This window comes from Hyla sarda, chromosome 8 (genome assembly GCF_029499605.1).
Source record: "Hyla sarda isolate aHylSar1 chromosome 8, aHylSar1.hap1, whole genome shotgun sequence".
NCBI lineage: Eukaryota > Metazoa > Chordata > Amphibia > Anura > Hylidae > Hyla > Hyla sarda.
Window position 1 is genome coordinate 47,569,301 of NC_079196.1, and position 17,623 is coordinate 47,586,923.

A 17,623-nucleotide genomic window follows, 5' to 3' on the forward strand; every position below is an offset into this window, starting at 1 on the left:
ATCTGTTTTACCTTCTGGCACCTGTTGATAAAAAAAAAAAAAAAAAAGGTTTTCCACCGGAGTACGCCTTTAACACCTGAATTTTGCAGTGGTGTAAGCTGCTTTATCCTGCTAACAAAACCCACTGCCATTATAAAGTACCGTTGCTACAACAAAGCATACTTAGTCCACTATGAATGCTATGAATGCTAGGACTAAGGTTTTTCCAGCAAAATACTGTCTTCTTCCTTCCTCTTTCCCAGGTAAGGCTGCATTCACATCTCGTTTTGTACATACGGGTGCCGGATCCGGCTAGGGGAGGGGAAAACCAGGCGCTCCCGTACCCCAGCCGGATCAGCCCATAACTCCATTTACTTTAATGAGCCGCCCGTAGCCGACCAGAGTCAAACGGTGACTCCAGTAGGCTCAGTTTTGACCCGTATGCGGTTTCCTGACCGGACCTCAAACCGTAGTATACTACGGTTTTAGGTCCGGTCCAAAACCGGATACGGGTCAAAACTGAGCCTACCGGAGTCACCGTTTGACTCCGGTCAGCTCATTAAAGTGAATGGAGTTACGGGCTGATCCGTCCGGGGTACGGGAGTGCCCGGTTTTCCGCTCCCCCAGTCGGATCCGGCACCCGTATGTACAAAACGAGATGTGAGCGCAGCCTAAGTGGGGTATGTGCATGTGGTAATCCACATGATGTAAAAGAAAATGGCCCTCATTTGCTATTGCAAACCCATCATGTTTTGTCGGGTTGTGCGCCAGATTCTGGCTGTGCCAGATTTTGGCTGCAACAGATTTTGCGCCAGATTCTGGCTGCGCCAGATTTTGCACCAGAATTGAAAAAAAAAACAAACCCGATTAACTCTCCATTTTGCTAAGAAAATCCGAAAAAGGGGCATGGCCACCGGGAAAAGGGGCGTGGACCTCGAAAAGCGGCATGTTCCCGACATTTTCACAAAATCCCAACATATTTACTTAGGTTTCCACAGAAAATGTGGTGGATTTGAGCTGAGGAAAACCCGACAGATCAGAGCATGTGTAAAGAAAGCAAAATGTAGGGAAAGTGGAAAATGTAGGGAAACCTTAGTAAATACCGTGGAAAATAAATTGTAGGGAATTAAAACCTACAAAGAAACCTACACAACACTCTTAGTAAATCAGGGCCAATGTCTTCATCAGACCGGGCCACCGTTTTCTATTGCTCCATGGTGCAGTTCAGAGGCTATTGGGGGAGATTTATCAAAACCTGTCCAGAGGTAAAGTTGCCCAGTTGCCCATAGCAACCAATCAGATCGCTTCTTTCATTTTTCAGAGACCCTTTCAAAAATGAAAGAAGCGCTCTGATTGGTTGCTATGGGCAACTGGTCAACTTTTCCTCTGGACAGGTTTTGATGAATCTCCCCCCTTGTGCCCACTGTACAGGGTCAACATGGGTGCTGACCGGTTTGTCCCACACACAGAAAGATGTCATGTGCTCGTTTCTGTCCATAATCTGCAAAAATGTGTCTGGAATTTTCTTTGCTCCCGCACTTATGATTATTTGCAAAAAGGTGTTCATCAAAAAATATGCCACTAAATATTTCTATTTCTATCCTTAGGCACCCGTGACTCCGTTTCCAATTTACCAGTTGTTCGTTCTTAGACCACTTCTGGGCTTAGTAAACACTGTACACTAGGAACCCCCCACACTGTCATTGTCATTTATATGTATGGGTTTTTTGTTGTTGTTTTTTTTTTTTTTTCTTTCTCTCCCTCTTTCCGCACAGGGAGGAGGGAATTGAGTGGGATGGATAAGGGGGAAGATATACTTATTTGTATTGTAAATGTGTATTGATGTGGATTAAACTATTTTTAAATGTTAAAAATAAAGAAATTTAAAAAAAGGAACCCCCCCACACTAGACCTGACATTCTGGAGATGTTCTGTTCCAGTCGTCTAGTCATCATTTTTCTCTTGTTGAGATCCTTACTCAGATCCTTACTCAGATCCTTACTCAGATCCTTACTCAGATCCTTACTCAGATCCTTACTCTTCCATTTTTTTCTGCTTCCAACACATTAACATAAAGGACTGACTGTGCTCTTGTGGTAGGGTTGCCACCTGGCCGGTATTTTACCGACGCAGCCGGTATTTTGGCCACCCTGCCGGTATTTTTATTTTAAAAATACCGGCAATGCAATGGCCGGTATTTATCCAACCAATCCTCTAACTTCCGGAATGTTGCACCATAACCTATACCAGTGTTTCCCAACCAGAGCGCCTCCAGCTGTTGCAAAACTACCACTCCCAGCATGCCCGGACAGCCGTTGGCTGTCCGGGCATGCTGGGAGTGGTAGTTTTGCAACAGCTGGAGGCACACTTGGTTGGAAACACTGACCTATACTATTTACTTGTGGTGGCCCAGTACGGGAGTTGTTACCCCGGACCCTTGCTGTCCTGTCAGGCAGTGTCCCCTGGGCCCCCTTACACCCATCCCCTCATGTACATATGTTTTGCCATTTGTTATGCTGTAAAGTGTGTAAAGAAGTGTTATAACTTTAAGAAATGTTCCCATGTGATCACCAGTTGTCATGTTAGTTATCATGTGATTGTTACCCAGGAGGTATCAGTGACCAGGTGACTTAAAGGGGACCAATGGGACACCACCAGAGGCTCCTCCATAAAATCCCTCGGAGGAGTCTCTTCTCTATCTTTCTGCTAAGCTGAGGTCCAGTGCAGTCGAGTCTAGGAGTGTGTCTGGAGTCAGAGGAGCCTCAAATCAAGTCCTGCAACCACCAACCAGCTACAAATAAGCTACAGTCACAACATTGTCAGTCACAAGTGAGGCATGTCAGTCACAGTCATCTGCGATCTAGTCAAAGTGGCCTGCACTCAATTGTCCAATACCAATGCAAGTCCCAGCAAGCCCTTAAAGGGGTTATCCAGTAAAAAACTCTCTCTCTCTATATATATATATATATATATATATATATATATATATATATATCAACTGGCTCCAGAAAGTTAAACAGATTTGTAAATTACTTCTATAAAAAAAATCTTTATCCTTTCAGTACTTATGAGCTGCTGAAGTTGAGTTGTTCTTTTCTGTCTAAGTCCTCTCTGATGACACTTGTCTCGGGGACTGTCCAGAGTAGAAGCAAATCCCCATAGCAAATCTCTTCTACTCTGTGCAGTTCCCGAGACAAGCAAAGTGGCCTGCGCTCAATTGTCCAAAACCACTACAAGTCCCAGCAAGCCCTTAAGGTCCCTGAAGTCACTGGTCACCAACGTGGGCCCTGGATGAACTGTATAGACTGTTCCGTCTGTCACTCAGTAAAGCTACCGTTGTCCGTAACTTGGAGTCGGAGTCATTATTGCCCCCGTGCCTAGCCCAGGATCCAGCGGTATGCCTTCGGGTGGTATTGAGGATAAACCACACCCTGGCGTCACGAATACAAGGGGTTCATGCCATCTGCCCCTAGGGTAATTCCATCTGCCCTGCATCACACCCCATACCACATACTACTATATAGTCCAACATGCTGGGAGTTGTAGTTTTCGTTTGGGGCAGCTGCTAAGTCAGGGGCTATATCAGAGCACGCTGGGTGTTGTAATTAGTAACTAACTGCAGCTCCTGAATTAAATTAAAAAAAGCGATCAAAAAGTCACATCAAAACAAAAATTGTACTGTTGAAAACTACAGAATGGGACACAAAATATTTGCCCTCATACAGGCCCTTATATGGAGAAAAAAAAAGTTATAGGAGTCAGAATAGGACAAAATTTCGCCCGCATATGTGTATCCTGTGATGTCACGCATATATAATGAATTATGTAAATTAGCATGGCTGGTATTTTTTGCAAGAAAGGTGGCCACCCTATCTTGTGGCCTTTTATATCCCACACCCTGGCAGATGCCATTGTCACAAGATAATGAATGTTATTAACTGTTATGGTTAATCTTATGGCCGATCAGTGTATTTATTCTAATAAATGTAACGATTCAACCTAGATAGGTAGATACTAATGTAAACAGTGGTTTGAGTCCACACACAAGCAGATGTATTATCCGACTGTCCTATGTCTCCTTAGCAACCAATCACAGTTCAGCTTTCATCTTTCAGATTGCTCTGGTAAAATTAAAGCTTAGCGTGATTGGTTGTTATGGGCAAGACAGCTTTTAATAACAGACAGTTTTAATAAATTTGTTCGTTGGAGCTCACGACAACACGTTATAAAAATAAGAAATATATGTGTTTGGTGTCTTCATGTCTCAGTAGTGCAGCCTCAGACACTGGGCCCACAACATCAGCAAATATATGTCAGCCTATGGGTAGCTTCACACAATTCAGTTTGAAGATCTTTCACTGCAGAATTCCATAAGTGGAACTTCTGCAGCGGAAAATTCTTAGTAGATTTTCTGCAGACCAATTGAAGTCAATAGGTAGCAACATAATGCACCCGCAACGGATTATGTACATGGGACCGTACCCTTGGAGTAAGATACTTAAAAGAAATTATATTTTTTTAACATGACTCTAATGTTATTGAGTAGGATAAATCCTTAGCTGTTGTAACCTGACACCTGCTGACATATAGAATACATTGACATTCATATTTTTGATACTTTTAGAACATATTGTGAGCTGTAGATGTAAAAAAAACCAACGTTTTAAGGCTAGATTCATGGTTCACACGGGCATTTGCACCGACCCATTAAGGGAATGATTGGCTCTTTTTTTTTTCTTTTTTCTGAGGTGATCGGACCATGATGGACCCCATTCACTTGCATGGTAATTCATTAGTCATTTTACAGGATTTTAGCAGAGAAAAAAATTTGTGCTTGAACAATTTTTTTCTCCGCTAAACACCCGTCCTTCTGGCCTGATTGCCGAATAGCAGAGTCTGACGGCGATGTGAACGAGGCCTTACTAAAATACAATAATAGCAAGGGTAGAGACCTTACTTTTTGATTATAATAAAATGGGTCTAGGTCCTCCAGTGGTTCTGAACACATTCCCGGAGGTATATCGCCGTATATGAACGGCAGACTTTTGCCTGCTTCCAAGTCACTGCTCGGCTTGGGGCCATTGTCATCATCGTCAATGTTCTCTTGTTTGGGCTTCTTTGCTTTCTCCTCTGCAATGCGCTTCTCGATGGCTTCAAGAGACTCCCTGGTAAAATAGCGGAAGCTGTCGGGCCCTGGTGGTACAAGTCGTGCCTGCGCCATCTTTTCATCCTGCACCTTTTAATTTACTGCTTAGCTCCTTTCATAATGGAATCCTGCAATGAGAGGAAAGTATAAGCGTCAGTAAAGGAAAGCACCAATAACCGCCTGAAACATCAGTCTGGTGTAGTAAAGCATGTAGATTTTTGTAATGCTTGTTAAAAAAAAGCAATGGCTAGAAAATATAGTGACCAGGATCAATACTAATTTTGCTATTCACATCCAAAATTGCATTGGAAATATCTATGTAACATCTTCTCTCCTAAATAAACAGCATTCTTGCATTGAATATTGGACTAAGCCAGTGGATACCAACCACGGTGCCTAAACTATTGCAAACTACACCTCCCAGCATGCTTGGACAGCCTTTGGCAACAGGTGGAGACAACAGCTTAAAGGGGTACTCCACTGGCCAGGGTTCGGAAGTGAATGTTCCCAATGCTGTTTTTGCGCTGTGGGGGTCAGCCACGCGCCTTGTGATGTCATGGTCAAGCCCTCTCAATAGACTTGCATTGAGGGGGTGTGGTCATGACATCACAATGGGCTTGGCTGACTCCCACAGCGCGAAAACAGCGCTTGGAACATTAACTTCCGAATGTTGGTCAGTGGAGTAACCTTTTAAGGCACCTTGGTTGGGAAGCATTGCTTTAAAGGGGTACTCTGCTGCTAGCCATCTTATCCCCTATCCAATAGGGGATAAGATGTCCCCCCTTCCGTGATCTCCTGCAGCACCTGGCATTCTAAACAAATGCCGAGTTCCTGCGGCAGTGGTTGTGATGTCACAGCCAAACCCCCTCATGATGTCACATCACACCCTCTCTATTCATGTCTATGGGAGGGGGCGTGTCAGCCAAGGAGCCCCTCCCATAGACATGAATGAAGGGTGTGTGGCATGACATCACGAGGGGGTGTGACCATGATGTCACAATCACGGCCTCCGGCTCCGAGCCTTCTGAATAAAATGTTCAGAACGCTGGAGCACTGGAGTACCCCTTTAAGCCCAGTGGTTTTGCCTACTTTCATTATTTGTATGGAAGACACAGTCCTCAATGCCTGAATCACGGGCAGCATGAAACACGGACAGACCCTGTCTCTTTTCTAGAGTAATCATAGTTCTACCAGGATCGGGGCTCTGAGTCATATGGGGGGTCATTAGGGTATACATTGGACAATACAGTTTCACACCTCTTACTCTCTGAATTCCAAATTAGGGGAAAAGCTCCAAAAACTACATAAAAACATTCCTTAATATATGCAAATCTTTATAAGGTCTCATGAACATGGCCGAACTGTGAGTCTATTCACACTACAGAAGGGGTCCATTCACAGTACGTAATCTCCCGAGACATTCGGGGTGAAGACTCTATGGGCAGCAGACACTGGCAGAACCAGACGGTGCTATGACCGCTTGGAAATGTGCTGTCTCCATAGACATCAATGCAATCAGTAGTCCGACTGCTGCCCCCCCCCCCTGATCTCCTGAATGGGCCCGGCGCTCAGTGAGGAGTGCGTGCTGCTGGCAGCACGTGCTCCATTCACTTCTAAGGGAGCGCCAAAAAGACCCGAATACAGCACTCAGGCATCACCTCACAGAAATGTATGGAGCGCATGCCGTCTACCGGTAGACAACACGCGCTTCTGACTAAGAGAGCCAGGATCCCATCCTGGAGATCGCAGGGGGTCCTAGCAGTCAAACCAACCGTGATCAGCTATGGATCCCCTATCTTGTGAATACATTTTTGGCTGGAGTTTGCCTATAAAAGGGGTACTCCCCTGGAAAACTTTTCTTTTTAAATCAACTGGTGCCAGAAACTTAAACAGATTTGGAAATTACTTCCAAATCGTAATCCTTCCAGTACTTAGCTTCTATTTGCTCCACAGGAAGTTATTTTCTTTTTGAATGTCCTTTCTGCCTGACCACAGTGCTCTCTGCTGACATCTCTGTTCATTTTAGGAACTGTCCAGAGTAGTAGCAAATCCCCATAGCAAACATCTCCTGCTCCAGACAGTTCCTAAAATGGACAGAGGTGTCAGCAGAGAGCACTGTGGTCAGACAGAAAAGGAAATTCAAAAAGAAAATAACTTCCTGTGGAGAAAATAGAAGCCGATAAGTACTAGAAGGATTAAGATTTTTTAATAGAAGTAATTTGCAAATCTGTTTATCTTTCTGGCACCAGTTGATAAGAAAAAAAAAAAAAAAACGTTTTCCAGGGGAGTACCCCTTTAAACAATGACTCTTTGCAGTTCAGTTTGTTGGACAGTCCTCTAAAAGTGGGGCCTTGTAAAATCTAACTCAGTGGTATTAAAGGGGTTATCCAAGAAATAACTTTTTTTATATATATCAACTGGCTCCAGAAAGTTTAACAGATTTGTTAATGACTTCTATTAAAAAATCTTAATCCTTTCAGCACTTATGAGCTTCTGAAGTTAAGGTTGTTTCTTTCTGTCTAAGTGCTCTCTGATGACACCTGTCTCGTGAAGCAAATCCCCATAGCAAACCTCTTCTAAACTGGGCGGTTCCCAAGACACGTGTCATCAGAGAGCACTTAGACAGAAAAGAACAACCTTAACTTCAGAAGCTCATAAGTACTGAAAGGATTAAGATTTTTTAATAGAAGGGATTTACAAATCTGTTTAACTTTCTGGAGCCAGTTGAGATATATATATAAAAAAAAGTTTTTTCCTGGAATACCCCTTTAAACTTTGGCCCTCCAGATGTTACTAAGCTTCAACTCCCAGCATGCCCGGACAGCCGTTGGCTGTCCGGGCATGCTGGGAGTTGAAGCTTAGTAACATCTGGAGGGCCAAAGTTTAAGACCACTGACCTAATTGGAGCCAAATAGATAGGCAGACATAAAGCCTACGCTGCTGTTGCTGCTGCTTCAAAACAAAGCATGGAACCTGATGATTCATAATCCGATGGTAAAATTAATTTCCCAGCAGACTGCTAAACCAATAAAGCGATCCAGAACGCATACACGTCAACATGTTGTTCTGTGTTTTAACACTTGAAAACGAATAAAAATTTGTGACAACAAAAAGCTTGATTTAGCCTGTAATTTACATGTAATCTAATAGGCGAGCGGGTAATTCATCCCCGTGAACTAACTCACAATGCTCATCATCATTAGTGTTGCTCGCGAATATTCGCAATGCGAATTTTATTCGCGAATATCACATATTCGCGAATTTGTGAATATTCGCGAATATGGCGCTATATATTCGTAATTACGAATCAGATTGATCATCCCTCTCTGCTTCCAGCTTGTGTGGTGTAAAGAAGGCTCTAATACTACTGTGTGAGACTGGCGTGCAAATTTTCGCACATACGAAAATTTGAATATGCTAATTTCCGCATATGCGAATTTTCGCTTATGCAAATTTTTTTTAATGCTAATTTTCGCATATGCTAATTTTTGCATATGCTAATTTTAGCATGCGCGAATTTTCGCATATGTGAAAATAAAACGCGAATATTACGAATATGCGAATTTAGCGAATATATGATGAATAATTGACCATATATTCGCGAAATATCGCAAATTCGAATATGGCCTATGCCGCTCAACACTAATCATCATCTCAGCCCCTGTTACAATGTATCATCTTCCGGGGTTTCTTATAAACAGTTTATAGAACAATCCTGATTTCTCTTACAATTGTGTATTTCTTCAATATCTTGCGTTTAAATTCATGATTTTTGTTTCAACTAAAAATTCTACAATTTAATATTCTACTGAACAAATCTAAGGCGACCGTCCTCTTAAAGGAGTACTCCTGGATATGAAAACTTATCCCCTATCCCATCCCCTATCAGACCGCTGGGGCAGACACCCCCCGCACGCGATATCCGTCAGGGCGTCAATCAGCGGCAAGGGGGCGTGTCCAACTACAGCACACCCCCTCAATACATCTCTATGGGAGAGCCGGAGCACTGTATTGAGGGGGCGTGTCTGCTGCTGCGTCATGCGGTGGTTGACATGCGCTATTTCAGCAAAGAGCTGGGGGCCCCATATGGGAGATCGTGGGGGGGCCATGTGGTCGGACCCCCTGCAATCTCAAACTTATCCCCTATCCTAAGTTTTCATATGCCGGAGTACTCTTTAAAGGGGTACTCCACTGGAAAACATTTTTTTTTCTAAATCAACTGGTGCCAGAAAGTTAAACAAATTTGTAAATGACTTCTATTTAAAAATCTTAATCCTTCCAGTACTTTTCAACTGCTATATTCTCCACAGGAAGTTCTTTTCTTTTTGAATTAAACAGATTTGTAAATTATTTCTATTAAAAAATATTTGTCCTTCCAGTAATTATTAGCAGCTGTATGCTACAAAGGAAATTCTTTTCTTTTTGAATTTCCTTTCTGTCTGACCAACAAAGTGCTCTCTGCTGACTCCTCTGTCCATTTTAGGAACTGTCTAGAGTAGGAGCAAATCCCCATAGCAAACCTATCTTGCTCTGGACAGTTCCTAAAATGGACAGAGGTGTCAGCAGAGAGCACTGTGGCCAGACATAAAGGAAATCCAAAAAAAAAGGACTTTTTCCGTAGTATACAGCAGCTGATAAGTACTGAAAGGATTAAGATTTTTTTCATAGAAGTATTCTACAAATTTGTTTAACTTTCTGGCAACAGTTGATAAAAAAAAATAAAAATGTTTTCCAGTGGAGAACCTCTTTAAGGAAATATTTTGCTTTTAAAATGAAATGGGTTTGCAGCTTCAAAATACACTGTGCGAACATAGCCTGAGGCAGAATATGCACGTATGAAATATGTTTTTACTAAGCAGCAATCTTCACTGACTAAAAAGTGGCAACAGTAGCTAACCACCGAGCCAACCAATCCAATTGCTTTGCCTATGAGGAACAGTCTAGATGTCCCCATACACACAAGACTCATCATATCCTAAGGTGCAGACATGTACACGGCCACCTTACGGTTAAGATTTCGCGGTGACGTAACTTTGTCCGCAAATGGGGCTAAAAATGTCAACAAAAAATTGACACTATGGTGTTTTTCCCCTTAAATTTGTACTCCGCCCCTAGACATCTTATCCCCTATCCAAAGGATAGGGGATAAGATGTCAGATCGCCGCGGTCCCACTGCTGGGGATCCCCGGGATCCCCACTGTGGCACCGCACTATCATTACAGCACAGAGTGAGATCGCTTTGCACGTAATGACGGGCAATACAGGGGCCGGAGCATCATTACATCACGGCTCTGCCCCTCGTGACGTCACGGCCCGCCCCTTTCAATACAAGTCTATGGGAGGGGGCGCGACGGTCGTCACGCCCCCTGCCATAGACTTGCATTAAGGGGACGGGCCGTGATGTCACAAGGGGCAGAGTCATGACGTAACGATGCTCCGTCCCCTGTATCTCCTGTCATTACGCACAGAGCGAACTCGCTCTGTGCTATAATGATAGCACGGTGCCACAGCGGGGATCCCGGGGGTCCCCAGCAGCGGCACTGTGGCGATCTGACATCTTATCCCCTATCCTTTGGATAGGGGATAAGATGTCTAGGGGCGGAGTACCCCTTTAAGGATGACGCCCGATGCCAACAGAAGACATGGACTGTTGTGTGATGCCACCATAGGAAATCACAAAAAGTGTGAATAAATGCAACGTTAACTTCTCATCATTGTTTCTCATCACAATAACGGAACCCATGTAGACACTAATAAAAGTCACTTAAAGGGGAACTCCGGTGGAAAACTTTTCTTTTCTTTTTTTTTTTTTATCAACTGGTGCCAGAAAGTTAAACAGATTTGTAAATTACTTCTATTAAAAAATCTTAATCCTTCCAGTACTTATTAGCGGCTGTATACTAAAAAGGAAATACTTTTCTTTTTGGATTTATTTTCTGTCACGACCACAGTGCTCTCTGCTGACACCTCTGTCCATTTTAGGAACTGTCCAGAGCAGCATATGTTTTCTATGGGGATTTTCTCCTGCTCTGCACAGTTCCTGACATGGATGGAGGTGTCAGCAGAGAGCACTGTGGTAATGACAGAAAAGAAATCCAAAAAGAAAAGAATTTCCTCTGTAGTATACAGCCGCTAATAAGAACTGGAAGGATTAAGATTTGTTAATAGAAGTAATTTACAAATCTGTTTAACTTTCCGGAGCCAGTTGATATATATAAAAAAGTTTTGGCCTGGAATACCCCTTTGACAAGGCAATGGCAATGATTGCATGCACTTCTATTTTTGGAAAACTCAGAGGTCACAAAAAGGAGGGGAAGAGTTTCTAAATATAATCAGAGAGATTTGCATGACAGTGATCATGTGACCCAAAAGCGTAATCTTGTGGCTACTAGGACCCAATCCACAGGGCAGAAGGGCTCATTGCCCACGACTTTGATCTGAGCAACCCCTATAGTTATGCCCCTAATATTACAGTGCCATGAATAAGACTTATTGACAAGTCAAAATGCGTTGGCGTTTCGTTTGTGCTTTTACCCTTTGTTGGTTTTTCACAATTTTTTTCCACCTGTATTTTTTACATTTTTCATTAAAGTTTGGATTAAGACGGAGGGGGTGCATTAGTATAAAGGTAAGAACACGCCTTTTGTCCACGGGTACCTCTTGCACGCAAGTTCCACGTGAGGGGGTACCCGCGGACATACTTTCAGGCTTTGGGGGTACGGTCGCCAAAAAGGTTGAGAACCACTGCTCTAGATGTTGCAAAACTTCAACTCCCAGCATGCCCAGACAGCCGTTGGCTGTCCGGGCATGCTGGGAGTTGAAGTTTTGCAACATCTGAAGGACCACAGTTTGAGACCACTGGGTACTCCAGGGGAATTTATTTTTATTAAATCAACTGGTGCCAGAAAGTTGAACAGATTTGAAAATTTCTTCTATTTAAAAATCTTAGTCCTTCCAGTACTTATCAGCTGCTGTATGCTCCAGAGGAAGTTCTTTTCTTTTTTGATTTATTTTCTGTCTGACCACAGTGCTCTCTGCTGACACCTCTGTCCATACCAGGAACTGTCCAGAGCAGAGATTTGCTCCTACTCATGGACAGTGGTGTCAGCAGAGAGCACCGTGGTCAGACAGAAAAGAACAACTCAACTTCCTCTGGAGCATACAGCAGCTGATAAGTACTGGAAGGATTAAGATTTTTAAATAGAATTAATTTACAAATCTGTTTGACTTTCTGGCACCAGTTGATTTAGAAAAAATAAAATAAAAATTATTCCACCAGAGTACCCCCTTTAAAACAGTGGTCTCAAACTGTGGTCCTCCAGATGTTGCAAAACTTCAACTCCCAGCATACCCAGACAGCCAAACGTTTTCCAGTGGAGTACCCCTTTAAGTGGTTATACATTGCTTCTGAATTTCGCTTTTTGGAAAATCTGGTTTAGATGTTCCAGCAGATTGTGTGCTCCACATAGCATTTCGGCTGCTTCCACACAGATTCACAGGTTACCCTCCAGCAGTTGCCCTCATGCATATGTTAATAGAACTCTCAGTTCAGTCGCTTCATGTTATCCAAAAAGGTACAATCACAGCATGCTTGACAAATGCGCATATACAGCTCAGGACAGTGGAAATGTCTTTTCTTACACCCGCACGTCAGATGTCTGTGAAAGGAACAGTTTTGTCACTTTTATAGAATGTCATATTTCTGGGTTATTGATTGCATTCTGCTAAAATCAATCAAATCAATCAAATAAAAAATGTTATTGGTGATAGATAATGTTATATGGACCCCATGCTCTTTAGTAACTACAGGTTCACTGTATATAAGATATATTCCATATGGTTGCCTACAGACCTAGGAGACTTAGTTAAAGGGGTACTCCAGTAGAAAACATTTTTTTTAAATCAACTGGTGACAGAAACATAAAGGGGTCCTCCCGATGAAAACTTATTTTTCTTTTTTTAACTCAACTAGTGCCAGAAAGTTAAACAGATTTGTAAATCACTTCTATTAAAAAATCTTAATCCTTCCAGTACTTTTTAGGGGCTGTATACTAAAGAAAAATCCAAAAAAAGAAATGCATTTTCTCTGATGTCATGTCTACAGTGCTCTCTGCTGACATCTCTGTCCATTTTAGGAACTGTCCAGAGCAGCATATGTTTGCTATGGGGATTTTTTCCTGCTCTGGACAGTTCCTAAAATGGACAGCAGAGGTCAGCAGAGAGCACTGTAATCATGACATCACAGAAAATGCATTTCTTTTTTGGATTTCTTTTTAGTATACAGCCCCTAAAATGTACTGGAAGGATTAAGATTTTTTAATAGAACAATTTACAAATCTGTTTAACTTTCTGGCACCAGTTGATTTAAAAAAAAATAAAAAAAGTTTTCAATGGGAGTACCCCTTTAAACAGATTTGTAAATTACTTCTATTTAAAAATATTAATCCTTACAGTACTTATCAGCTGCTGTATGCTACAGAGGAAGTTGTGTAGATCTTTTCTGTCTGACCACAGTGCTTTCTGCTGACACCTCTGTCCATGTCGGGAACTGTCCAGAGCAGAAGAGGTTTGCTATGGGGACTTCTACTCTGGACAGTTCCTGACATGGACAGAGGTGTCAGCAGAGAACACTGTGGTCAGACAGAAAAGAAATTCAAAAAGAAAATAACTTTCTCTGTAGTATACAGCAGCTGATAAGTACTGGAAGGATTAAAATTGTTAAATAGAAGTAATTTACAAATCTGTATAACTTTCTGGCACCAGTTAATTAAATATATATATATATATATATATATATATATATATATGTGTGTTTTTTTTTTACCGGAGTACCCCTTTAACATACCCTAAAGCAATAAAGCCCAACCAATGTCTTGGAAGCCATCATGGCTCTTCAGCTGTTCTTCATATGGCCCTCTATGGAGTTATTACCAACCTTTCCGACTGGGGTGTAACATGTAGCAAAACTTAGACTGGGACCCCATTCCACTAAGACTATATTCATTGGTGAATTCAGAGCATGGAAATGGTATGAGTTATTTTGATCTCCATGTCGGAGATTAATTTATGAGGAACACACAGGTAGCACTAAGGAACCTCTTGCACATATAAAGACATTAGTACTAAAATGGAACATAGTTGGAGAGCAGATGCACCGTTTTTGTCCGGTTTATCTTGTGCTGCCTTAGGACGAAGTATTGCCATTCCGGCCCAGAACCCAAACCAACATATTGGTTCCAACATCCTATGGACCTTGATGCACCACCTTGACGTACCGAGCCTGCACTACTGTTGGGTCTTTCCCACGAACCGATTTTATATGGCATCACTCTGACTTATCCAGACGTTTTATTGTCGGATAGTAGATCTAGTTGTCATTTTCTATTGTTATGTAATCTTTATTATATTCTTGCACCGCTTATTTGAAAACAATAAAAATTGTTACTCAAAAAAAATAAATAAAAAAAAAAAGCAACATAGCAGTTAGGGGTCCCCATCACATACAGTGACCCCCCGACCTACAATGGCCCCGACATACGATCATTTCAACATACGATGGTCTCTCAGAGGACATCGCATGTTGAAGGCAGCATCAACATACGATGCTTTTGCATGTCGGGGCCATCGCGTAAACGGCTATCCGGCAGAGCAGACTGCTTCAGCTGCCACCGGATAGCCGTTTACGGGGCCCCGTGTGGTCCGCTGACGATCACTCACCTGTCCTCGGGGCTCCGGCATGTCCTCGGGATCCCCTACATTGACGGCGCTCTCCATCGTCGTCATCACGTTGCTGCGCACGCCGTCCCGTCATCCAATAGGAGCGGTGTGCGTAGCGACGTGATGGCGGTGACGAAGAGCGAGGATGCCGGGGAAGCAGAGGCCTTGCCGGAGCGTCGGGGACACGGCGACAGCGATGGAAGGCGACATCCAGGGCAGCGGTGACGGTCCGGAGCGGCGGGGACAGGTGAGTATAACCTCCAATACCAGTGGTCTTCAACCTGTGGACCTCCAGATGTTGCAAAACTACAACCCCCAGCATGCCCGGACAGCCGTTGGCTGTCCGGGCATGCTGGGAGTTGTAGTTTTGCAACATCTGGAGGTACGCAGGTTGTAGACCACTGTCTTATACTTTACATTGCACGGATCCCTCAACATACGATGGTTTCAACAAACGATGGTCCATTTGAAACGGATTACCATCGTATGTTGAGGGACCACTGTATTTTGCATTGGATCCCAATATCTTACGTCTTGATGAACAGAATACAGTAAATGGATAATAGAATGAATGATGTTACTGCATTGAACTCCTGGGCACAGTGATGTCACTATCAAAGATAACGCACACAGCCATGTCAAAATAAATGGATAACTGAATAATTAAGTTACTGCACTAAAATCATGGACAATGATGTAACTGTCACATATAATGCACACAGTGATGTTACTACAAATAAATATTAGATTCAATGATGATGTCACTGTAACAGATGATATCACAGTGATGTCAGAGTTATAATGCATATAGTGATGCTGCCAGTAGAGGGTTAATATACATGAGCCTCCATAGAAGAACTGAGTTTGAGTCTCACTCCATTTCCACATCCTTTCTTTTCCCTGCACTTACTTTGGAGTGGAAATAGGCCTCTTAGATAACCATGGGGGAGATTTATCAAAACCTGTGCAGAGGAAAAGTTGCCCAGTTGCCCATAGCAACCAATCAGATTGCTACTTTCATTTTTAACAAGGCCTCTGCAAAATGAAAGAAGCGATCTGATTGGTTGCTATGGGCAACTGGGCAACTTTTCCTCTGGACAGGTTTTGATAAATCTCCCCCCATGTTTCTGTGTCTCAGCATTGTGGTGCACCTCTACCATCAGGTCCTGACCTAGCCTATTGACCATATCATAGCATCTGGCTCTCGGGTGAGGACAACATTAGTGTTGGGCACGAATATTCGAATTTCAAATTTTAATCGCGAATATCACGAATTTACGAATATTACGAATATATTCGCTATATATTCGAAATTACAAATATTAACTTTTTATTACATATTCGCATATTCCTTCTTTTCACTTGTGGGCCAATTAGAATGATGCAAATTCACTTATCAGAGGTTATCAACAACATCCCAAGCAACCAATAGTAAAGTTGCCCACCCCCTCACGGTTTTCTTCCTCGAATACACGACTTTGCAAATATAATGAATACGCGAAATTCGCAAATATAGGACGAATATTCCTCAATATATTATCGAAATATTGCGAATTCGAATATGGGCAATGCCGATAATCACTAGACAACATAACAGTATAGAGTACAGACAGCCTTGAAGAGGTAAAATTAAAGAGTACTCGTCACCAAAATAAACTTTTAATATATTGTTCCTTATGTTTTTATAAGACACTTTGCTATTTACTTGCTGGTAAAATTCTCAACCTTTCTATGTTTTTAATGTGATTGAAAAAAACGGCCACTAGGTGGCTCTGTTCTGTTCCCTGACGAAGTCAAACAGTTAGTTTGGTCTCCACTTGGACTTGCAGAAGTCCAAACTCAGGAAGTGTGTGCGGATCATGGTGAGGCACATCTCTCACAGGCTTCAGTGACACCGCGTCTGCTGGAGAACGCCCACTTTCTCCTGGGAGCTCATACAAATTGAGCAAGGGCAAAGGTATGATACACAGCTTTTTAAAGCTCAGAATTTTTTTTTAAGGGTAGGAGGGGTGTTATGAATAGTTAGGGAATATAATCTGAGTTAGTTCAGAAAATATGGTTTGCTGACAGGTACTCTTTAAGATTGGCCTTTTTACATTATAATTCTCCCACCAATAAATGGGTCAGTGGTCCCTGGTAGTTGTCACAGCAGCCTCCACAGTGTAATGTGAGCACAGAAGGTGGATGCAGACATTCTGAGGCAGCGTCAAGTATCACTTCCCGGTATGTCCTCTCTCAGTGCACTCCGGATTGCCACGGTGCAGCGAGTCACGCTGACTGATTTGTCACTGCAATTTTCATTTCAGGAACCAATTGCTGAGGGGGCTGCCCAAACTGTCAGCTCTCATGTCTTATGTGGGCGAGCCCCTCCCGACACCGCTTCATTATAACAGGTGACACCACGGCTCATCCTTAAGTGATTTCCCTGAGCTACAAAATGCTGTTTACATCAAGCTTTTATGGATCTGAATAATTACAGCAAAGCATATGCTGACCATAGGCCCTCGCAGTGAAGACGGAGGCACAATATCACTCTATTATTTAACCAATCTTTCTCCCACGGAACATAAACCTGTTGGAGGCCTGCTCACAATGGTAGAAGGCAGGGGTGTGAAACAATGGTTTTCAATCTGTGGCTCTACAGCAATTACAACACTACAACTCCCAGCATGCATGGGCAGCCAAAGGCTGAACCGGCATGCTAGAAGTTATAGTTTTGTGTGGTGGCCCAGTACGGGAGATGTTACCCTGTACCCTTGTTACCCTGCTAGGCAGCCTCCT

At 42.8% G+C, this 17,623-nt stretch overlaps 1 protein-coding gene across 5 annotated transcripts in view; it reads right to left on the bottom strand.

The window, feature by feature from the left end:
• Positions 1-17,623, bottom strand: part of LOC130284323 (sodium channel protein type 2 subunit alpha) — a 310,775-nt gene that overhangs the window by 193,567 nt on the left and 99,585 nt on the right. For 4 of the 5 annotated variants that reach the window (XM_056534558.1, XM_056534559.1, XM_056534562.1 and 1 more), the window contains exon 2: positions 4,937-5,253. In XM_056534558.1, coding sequence (XP_056390533.1) covers positions 4,937-5,200 — 264 coding nt within the window. In that variant the 5' untranslated portion in view covers positions 5,201-5,253. Of the gene's footprint in view, positions 1-4,936; positions 5,254-15,752; positions 15,832-17,623 lie in introns of those variants that run through there. The other variant, XM_056534560.1, reaches the window with a different exon arrangement.